Source organism: Centropristis striata, chromosome 14 (genome assembly GCF_030273125.1).
Source record: "Centropristis striata isolate RG_2023a ecotype Rhode Island chromosome 14, C.striata_1.0, whole genome shotgun sequence".
Classification (NCBI taxonomy): domain Eukaryota; kingdom Metazoa; phylum Chordata; class Actinopteri; order Perciformes; family Serranidae; genus Centropristis; species Centropristis striata.
The window spans coordinates 35,459,146-35,468,440 of NC_081530.1; the positions used below are offsets into that span (position 1 = coordinate 35,459,146).

At 39.8% G+C, this 9,295-nt stretch overlaps 2 protein-coding genes across 2 annotated transcripts; both read right to left on the minus strand.

Moving 5' to 3' along the window:
* Window positions 1–11: 11 nt before the first annotated feature.
* On the minus strand, window positions 12–2,413 carry LOC131984856 (gastrula zinc finger protein XlCGF57.1-like). The gene is made up of 2 exons (XM_059349843.1): window positions 2,285–2,413; window positions 12–1,811 (listed from the first exon to the last, which is right to left on the minus strand). The coding sequence occupies exon 2, from the start codon at window positions 1,792–1,794 to the stop codon at window positions 529–531; it is 1,266 nt and encodes a 421-aa protein (XP_059205826.1). The 5' UTR covers window positions 1,795–1,811; window positions 2,285–2,413; the 3' UTR covers window positions 12–528.
* Window positions 2,414–4,536: 2,123 nt separating this feature from the next.
* Window positions 4,537–6,486, minus strand: LOC131984866 (gastrula zinc finger protein XlCGF8.2DB-like). The gene has a single exon (XM_059349857.1). The coding sequence runs from the start codon at window positions 6,244–6,246 to the stop codon at window positions 5,107–5,109; it is 1,140 nt and encodes a 379-aa protein (XP_059205840.1). The 5' UTR covers window positions 6,247–6,486; the 3' UTR covers window positions 4,537–5,106.
* Window positions 6,487–9,295: the final 2,809 nt, after the last annotated feature.

The following is a 9,295-nucleotide window of genomic DNA, read 5'->3' on the forward strand; positions in this document are numbered from 1 at the left end:
TCCTTCTTCGTAATACAGGCCTCTGAAATCACATAACAGGGATAGCTGGTTTAGGGATTTCTGGCATAGATTAAAACATAGCATGCCTATCCTCGTGCCACAGACTGAAGAAGGGACAAGTTTCAGGCAACTTTGGTATACTAAGAATGTCTTTACTTTGTTTTGCTGCTAAAAAAATAAAGTTGTAATTGTTACACTTCTACAATCAAATATTTAAATAAAATATCAGTTTGTGAACTTCTGTTTTGAAAAACAAAAAAAACCCTCTAAAACAAAAATCTAAAGATGCTCATTAGACAAATAAACATCAAATTTCACCCCCTTCCCAACAAGAGATGACAACATATTTTGCACAAAAGGATTCCTAAGATCATCTAGTTTCAAACCAATATGTGATGATCTTCTCTGTAGCCTTCAAACTGAATCCACCACACCCTCCAAAAGGTCCAAGGGGTTAATAAAAAGGCTTTAATTGTCACTGATGAGGACCTTTTGCAAAGAATTTACAGCAGACTGAGTTTTGCTTGTTCACTTCCAATCACCCCTGTCATCAGTCTCAGGTTCAGGAGAATCTCCAGTATCCTCATCAGTTTCTGGTTCATCTGGATTTGAGTTTCTGGCTGCTTCTGGTCTTCCACAGTCCTCTCCATCAGCTTCTGTTTTCATCTCTTCATGAGGGCTGCTGTCAAGAGGCTCTGCCTCTTTGTTCTCCTTAGTTTGATGAAACTTTGAGGACGAGTGGCCAGCACATTTATGTTTTTTGACCTGTGAACCACAGGCAAATTGTTTGCTACAAATTGGGCAACTGAAAGGTTGGTCTCCTCTGTGAACTCTCATGTGTGTCTTAAGATCCCAACTTCCATTGAAACCTTTACCACAAAATGAGCAGGTGAAAGGTCTCTCTCCTGTGTGGAGTCTCATGTGTATCTGTAAAGTTTCCCTCCGTGTAAAAGTTTTCTGACAAACTGAGCAGCTGAAAGGTCTCTCTCCTGTGTGGAGTCTCATGTGTGACTTTAAAGATCCACTCCATGTAAAAGTTTTCTTACAAACTGAGCAGCTGAAAGGTCTCTCTCCTGTGTGGAGTCTCATGTGTGCCTTTAAATGTCGACTCTCTGTAAAAGTTTTCTTACAAACTGAGCAGCTCAAAGGTCTCTCTCCTGTGTGGAGTCTCATGTGTTCCTTTAAAGTATCACTCCGTGTAAAAGTTTTCTGACAAACTGAGCAGCTGAAAGGTTTCTCTCCTGTGTGGATTATCATGTGTCTCTTCAGATCGTACTTGTGGCCAAATCTTTTCCCACACTCAGAGCAGCTAAATCGTTTCTCACCAGCACGAAACGAGGAATCTCTGACAGGGTAGCCATCTTTTTTCAAACAGTCCAAATCTGACTGAGGTTCTCTGGTCTCCTTCCAATCACCACTGTCATCAGTCTCAGGTACAGAAGAGTCTGCAGTATCAGGTTGTAAATGTGGATCTGGATCAGAGTTCCTGTCTGGTTCTGGTCCTCCACAGTCCTCTCCATCAGCTTCTGTTTCCATCTGTTCAGTCTGTGTTTGATGAAGCTGTGAGGACTGAGGTTTCTCTTCATTTTCTTCACTCTTCACAGGGACAGGAGTGAATGTGAACTTGGTGATATCAGCCTCCTCCAGCCCCTGAAGCTGCTCTCCCTGCTGACTGGTCCAAGGTTCCTCCTGTTCCTCTTTAATGTGTGGCGGCTCTGGCTCCTCCTGGTCCTGGTCCTGGTCCAGACTGCAGCTCCTCTCCTGCTGCTCAGAGGAAAACTCTTCTTCACCCATCGACAGCTGCTGGATGTCTGCAGGAAACACAGAAACACACAGTGAGGAAAAATACACAGTCTGTGTATTCATCTCTGTTTGACAGAGATAATTGAAACTACAGTTCCCAAAATGCTGAATTAATATCAACTGGAACCATAACTCAACTTACAAACCTGCTCTGTGTAGGTGAAGTACATCAATTAAAGTGCTCTACAACAATGTTACACACAGTAACTACTGTTACTCTAATGTAACTGCAGGTATTTTAGATACATAAGTTACTAACCTGCTCTGTGTAACTGAAGTAAAGTCACTATCCTGTTCTGTGGAACTGAAGTAAAGTAACTAACATGCTCTGCGTAACTGAAGTAAAGTCACTAACCTGCTCTGTGTAACTGACATAAAGGAACTAAACTGCTGTGTAACTGAAGTAAAGTAACTAACCTGCCCTGTGTAACTGAAGTAAAGTAACTAACCTGCTCTGTGTAACTGAAGTAAAGTAACTAACCTGCTCTGTGTAGCTGAATCTGAGGGTTGAAAACAGCGTCCAGTAATTTCTGTTGTCGCTCGTTCTTCTCTTTTGAACGACAAAGTTGCTCCTCGTACTCTCCTATCGTTCTTTCAAACAGCCCAAATATCTCTTCAGCAGCCGCAGTCAGTCGCTGCTCCACCAGCGCTCTCACCGTTTGGACTTTAGACATTTTTCACACAGTGACACCAACTTTTTCTCCACACAAACTCCGTCAGAAACACAGTTTGCTGTCCATCAAACACTCACTCTGACTAGCGTCGCGGTGCTAACCAGCTAGCATGCTAAGCTAACTTGAACGTGTTTATAGTCTACCAAGAGATGAATCAGAGGTAAAACATCCAGAAAAAGACGGTGAACAGCACAGAGTCCATTCAGACAGGTTTATCCGGACACACAGAGGCTCTGACGGATCACAACACAAACTTTCTCACTAACAATAAAGAAACGAGCTGCCGTCTTGATTAAACAGCGTAAAGTTAGCCGCAGTGAAGACGACAGCTTCCGGGGCAGAGGAGTTGATGGCTTTCAAAATAAAAGTCCAACATTTCTGAAACGATAGACTTCCTCTGACAAACACACAGGAAGATAAATAATTAAAATAGACTCAAAATATTTCTCAAGGATGTTGTTTTCGATGCTTCAAGCCACAATATGAGTCATAATAATAATAACTAGAAAATTTCCTCTGGGGAAATTCTGAAAGGGCCACGGGGGCTACTGCCGGTGTGCGTACACTATGATGGGATTCTTCAGAGATTTCAAACTATGCTCTTTAACCTCAAAATGTGTGTGTGTGTGTGTGTGTGTGTGTGTGTTTGAAGCATGTGTATGCATGTGTGAGGAGTGTGCGTGCTTACGCGCAAGTGTGTGTGTGTGTGTGTATCTGTAACTGTTATCACATCAAAGATCAAAGGCAATCAGATCAAAGCAATCAACAGAATTAACTGACACCTGTTAATGAAAGAGTGACAGCAGCCAGAGGTGGACTGGAATTTCTGGCCTTGAACAGAAAGCGTTTTTGGCAAAACCATAATACCTATCATTGATCTGACTTCACTTTGAGCATCCTGAGTTCTAAAAAATAAAAAAATAGCTTTGTTAGAGCGATCTAAGAAAACTGTTCCATCTTCGTTTTTTCCGAAATCTTCCTGCGTTTTTAATATGGGACCCAATGAGGCTGTTGGTGCATGTTGGTGGCACATCTGTGCGTTGTACGCCCAAACTAAAACTCTGACAGCTTTACCAGAGGATTGTGAGTGAGAAGACAAATTTTCCTAGGTTTCTATGTATAAATTATTTCTGTAGAGTGGAATTTGCGGTGTCGTGGCAATTTTAAAAAACTGGTCCCTACAGCTATTGCTGTATGGGACCAGAGCTCGGTGCGATTGCCCCGAGGCCCTAATAATTCAGAAAGTATTAGGAGCACAACACTCTTTTCACTTCTATTAATGTTGCAGCTAAATTATTGAAATAAGGCATTTAACCAGCAGTTTAAAACGACCATCAGCCAATATGGATAAAGCAAAAAAACATAACATTCTGTTTTCAAGGAATTACACACTATATTCAAGTGAACATCAAACTGATTAATAATATAGTGAAGTACTGGTGTCTGCTACTTTATTTTACAGGAGAGTCATTTCAGAGAACTCTAAATGTCCAGAGAACTTTTCAGTTAGAAAGAAAAACCTCACACATCAGCTGACTGCTACAACGACACATACAGTAACTCTACTGTGAATACAACAATATACAGTAACTGTAATATAACTGTACAGTAACTCTACTGAAACTGCATGGCTCAGTTTGGTGATATTCATACAATGTTACGACTCAACACATTGAATTTATATCTAATTCTCTCCGCTGAGAATCTGTATGGATCATAGATTGACTGTTGACTAGTGTGAGACATTGTTTTAAAAGTAGTTAGAGGCATTCTAGCCAATTTCAAGCCGAAGCTCAGAACAAAACCTGGTGAGTTACCATGGTGACCTAGCCAGGTTAAAAGAGAACCACCTTGGAGATACTGATAACCAGGGTTAAACCTCAGGTTACCTCACTGACCCTCAAATCCTGCTTCGTAGCACAGGACTCTGAAATCACATAACAGGGATAGCTGGTTTAGGGATTTCGAGCCTAAATTAAAACACAGCATGCCTATCCTCGTATCACAAACTGAAGAAGGGACAACTTTCAGGCAACTTCGGTAAACCAAGAATATTTTTATTTTGTTCTGCTGTGTAAAAAAAAAAAGTTGCAATTTTTACACTTCTATAATCAAATATTGAATTAAAATATCAGTTTGTGAGCTTTTGTTTTATAAAAAAAATAAAAAAATAAATAAACAAGGAAGAAATTAAAATCATATCTCATCATGGAAAAGAAAGTATTGTTTAATTATATTGTAGGTAAATGTCATACAAACAGAAAAAAATATTTATGAAAAGTTACTACAAGCTTTGTAGCATTTAAAAAGAACTTGAAAATCTTTTTCGAGTCCTTCAAAAAAATTGAAAAAGAGGTTTACATCTCTTCATGTGGGCTACTGGCTGGAGGCTCTGCCTCTTTGTTCTTCTCAGTTTGATGAAACTTTGAGGATGAGCGGCCAGCACATTTATGAAAGGTTACTCTCCTGTGTGGAGTCTTATGTGTGACTTTAAATGCCCACTTTGTGCAAAAGATTAAGCACACACTGAGCAGCTGAAAAGTTTCTCTCCTGTGTGGAGTCTCATGTGTGCCTTTAAAGTTTCCCTCTGTGTAAAAGTTTTCTGACAAACTGTGCAGCTGAAAGGTCTCTATCCTGTGTGGAGTCTCAAGTGTGACTTTAAAGATCCACTCCATGTAAAAGTTTTCTTACAAACTGAGCAGCTGAAAGGTCTCTCTCCTGTGTGGAGTCTCATGTGTTCCTTTAAATGTCTACTCTCTTTAAAAGTTTTCTTACAAACTGAGCAGCTGAAAGGTCTCTCTCCTGTGTGGAGTCTCATGTGTTCCTTTAAAGTATCACTCCGTGTAAAAGTTTTCTGACAAACTGAGCAGCTGAAAGGTCTCTCTCCTGTGTGGAGTCTCATGTGTGACTTTAAAGTTCCACTCAGTGTAAAAGGTTTCTTACAAACTGAGCAGCTGAAAGGTCTCTCTCCGGTGTGGAGTCTCATGTGTTCCTTTAAAGTATCCCTCCGTGTAAAAGTTTTCTTACAAACTGAGCAGCTGAAAGGTCTCTCTCCTGTGTGGAGTCTCATGTGTTCCTTTAATGTAACACTCCGTGTAAAAGTTTTCTGACAAACTGAGCAGCTGAAAGGTCTCTCTCCTGTGTGGAGTCTCATGTGTGCCTTTAAATGTCTATTCTCTGTAAAAGGTTTCTTACAAACTGAGCAGCTGAACGGGCTCTCTCCTGTGTGGAGTCTCATGTGTGACTTTAAAGTTCCACTCAGTGTAAAAGTTTTCTTACAAACTGAGCAGCTGAAAGGTCTCTCTCCTGTGTGGAGTCTCATGTGTTCCTTTAAATGTCTACTCTCTTTAAAAGTTTTCTTACAAACTGAGCAGCTGAAAGGTCTCTCTCCTGTGTGGAGTCTCATGTGTGACTTTAAAGTTCCACGCTGTGTAAAAGTTTTCTCACAAACTGAGCAGCTGAAAGGTTTCTCTCCTGTGTGGATTCTCATGTGTCTCTCCAGATCGTACTTGTCGCCAAATCTTTTCCCACACTCAGAGCAGCTAAATTGTTTCTCACCAGCACGAAACGAGGAATCTCTGACAGGGTAGCCATCTTTTTTCAAACAGTCCAAACCTGACTGAGGTTCTCTGGTCTCCTTCCAATCACCACTGTCATCAGTCTCAGGTACAGAAGAGTCTGCAGTATCAGGTTGTAAATGTGGATCTGGATCAGAGTTCCTGTCTGGTTCTGGTCCTCCACAGTCCTCTCCATCAGCTTCTGTTTCCATCTGTTCAGTTTGTGTTTGATGAAGCTGTGAGGACTGAGGTTTCTCTTCATCTTCTTCACTCTTCACAGGGACAGGAGTGAATGTGAACTTGGTAATATCAGCCTCCTCCAGCCCCTGAAGCTGCTCTCCCTGCTGACTGGTCCAAGGTTCCTCCTGTTCCTCTTTAATGTGTGGGGGCTCTGGGTCCTCCTGGTCCTGGTCCAGACTGCAGCTCCTCTCCTGCTGCTCAGAGGAAAACTCTTCTTCACCCACCGACAGCTGCTGGATGTCTGCAGGAAACACAGAAACACACAGTGAGGAAAAATACACAGTCAGTGTATTCATCTCTGTTTGACAGAGATCATTGAAACTACAGTTCCCAAAATGCTGAATTAATATCAACTGGAACCATAACTCAACTTACAAACCTGCTCTGTGTAGGTGAAGTACATTAATTAAAGTGCTCTACAACAATGTTACACACAGTAACTACTGTTACTCTAATGTAACTGCAGGTATTTTAGATACATAAGTTACTAACCTGCTCTGTGTAACTGAAGTAAAGTCACAAACATGCTCTGTGTAACTGACATAAAGGAACTAAACTGCTGTGTAACTGAAGTAAAGTAACTAACCTGATCTGTGTAACTGAAGTAAAGTAACTAACCTGCTCTGTGTAACTGAAGTAAAGTAACTAACCTGCTCTGTGTAACTGAAGTAAAGTAACTCACCTGCTCTGTGTAACTTAAGTAAAGTAACCAATCTGCTCTGTGTAACTGAAATCAAGTAACTAACCTGCTCTGTGTAGCTGAATCTGAGGCTTGAAAACAGCGTCCAGTAGTTTCTGTTGTCGCTCGTTCTTCTCTTTTGAACGACAAAGTTGCTCCTCGTACTCTGCTATCGTTCTTTCAAACAGCCCAAATATCTCTTCAGCAGCCGCAGTCAGTCGCTGCTCCACCAGCGCTCTCACCGTTTGGACTTTAGACATTTTTCACACAGTGACACCAACTTTTTCTCCACACAAACTCTAAAAAAAACCTAGCGTCGCGGTGCTAACCAGCTAGCATGCTAAGCTAACTTGAATGTGTTTGTAGTCTCCTGGGAGATGAGTCAGAGGTAAAACATCCAGAAAGAAAAGGTGAACAGCACAAAGTCCATTCAGACAGGTTTATCCGGACACACAGAGGCTCTAACGGATCACAACACAAACTTTCTCACGAACAATAAATAAACTGCTACGAACTGCCGTCTTGATTAAACAGTGTAAAGTTAGCCGCAGTAAAGACGACAGCTTCCGGGGCAGAGCAGTTGATGGGTTTCAAAATAAAAGTTCGAAATTTCTGAAATGACAGACTTCCTCAGACAAACACACAGGAAGATAAATTATTAAAATAGACTCAAAATATCTCTTAAGCATGTTGTTTGCGATGCTTCAAGCCACAATATGAGTCGTAATAATAATAATAATAATAATAATTCAGAAAGCATTAAGAGCACTTCACTCTTTTCAATTTGTTAATGTTGCAGCTAAATTTTTTAAATAAGGCATTTAACCAGCAGTATGAAAACGACCATCAGCCAATAAGGATAAAGCAGACAAACATAACATTCTGTTTTCAAGGAATTATACACTATATGCAAGTGAACATCAAAGTGATGAATAATATAGTGAAGTATTGATGTCTGCTACTTTATTTTACAGGTGAGTCATTTCAGAGAACTCTAAATGTCCAGAGAACTTTTCAGTGAGAAACAAAAACCTCACACATCAGCTGACTGCTACAACGATACATACAGTAACTCTACTGTAACTGTACGGTTACATTTGGTGACATTAATACAATGTTACGACTCAACAGATATAAATTTATATCGAGTTCTCTCTGCTGAGACTCTGGATCATAGATTGATAGTTGACTAGTGTGACACACTGTTTTAAAAGTAGTTAGAGGCTTTCTCGACAGTTCAAACCTGACTGAGGTTCTCTGATCTCCTTCCAATCAGCACTGTCATCAGTCTCAGGTTCAGAAGAGTCTACAGGCTCGTTGTCAGTATCTGCTTGAAAATGTGGATATGGATCAGAGTTCCTGACTGGTTCTGGTCCTCCACAGTCAGAGTCAGAGTAAACAGAACGTTTGTTATTGTTTATACTTATTTTGCTGCTGGAATACTAACACTGTCCTCATGGAGGGACTAATACAGGAAAAAGTCATCTCTATAAACACTAAATCATTTAAATGTTAAGTGTTTATGAAGGCGTCTCAAAAAGTATAATTTTTTTTTATCTTACACATTTTTATTTTTCTATACAGTCGACACACACATACACACACTCACGCACACACAGATGTGAGGTTTGTTATTGTGCAGACAACAATTAAATCATTATATAAAACAGCCTGAGAGAACATAGATCTGCACATAAGTCAGAATATTTAATCAGAATATCAGAGAACAGTAATTATTCTATTAATATACAGAAGCAGTCTCCCCTTCTCACTCACTGGTTGATTTACTTTCATTAAATCTTCTACATACAGTATCTCTACTTTAACTGTAACTACAACGACACATACAGTAACTCTGCTGTAACTGTAACTATAACGATACATAAACTATCTCAACTGTAATTGTAACTACAACAGTACATAAAGTAACTCAACTGCTACTGTAACTATGATAAATACAGTAATTTTACTGTAACTGTAACTATAACAATACAAACAGTATCTCTATTGTAACTGCACAGATCAATTTGGTTTAAATTTACATCAAATTCTCTCCACTGAGATTCTGTATGGATCATAGATTGACTGTTGATTCATTACATTATATTACATTACATGTCATTTAGCAGACGCTTTTGTCCAAAGCGACTTACAATAAGTGCATTCAACCTGATGGTACTAGACATAGACCATAGGAATCAAGTAAGTACATAACTTTAAGAGCTAACTGTCATTGCTAAAGGAGTGCTATATGTTAAAGAAGAAAAGAAGAGAAAAGAATAAGAGCTTTTTTTTAAATATATATGTTAGGTGACCATGACTTAACCAAGGTATTGTTGGAA

Coding starts and splice junctions, on each gene's coding strand:
- LOC131984856 (XM_059349843.1), bottom strand. CDS start 1,794: ATGGGTGAAGAAGAGTTTTCCTCTGAGCAGCAGGAGAGGAGCTGCAGT.
- LOC131984866 (XM_059349857.1), bottom strand. CDS start 6,246: ATGGAAACAGAAGCTGATGGAGAGGACTGTGGAGGACCAGAACCAGAC.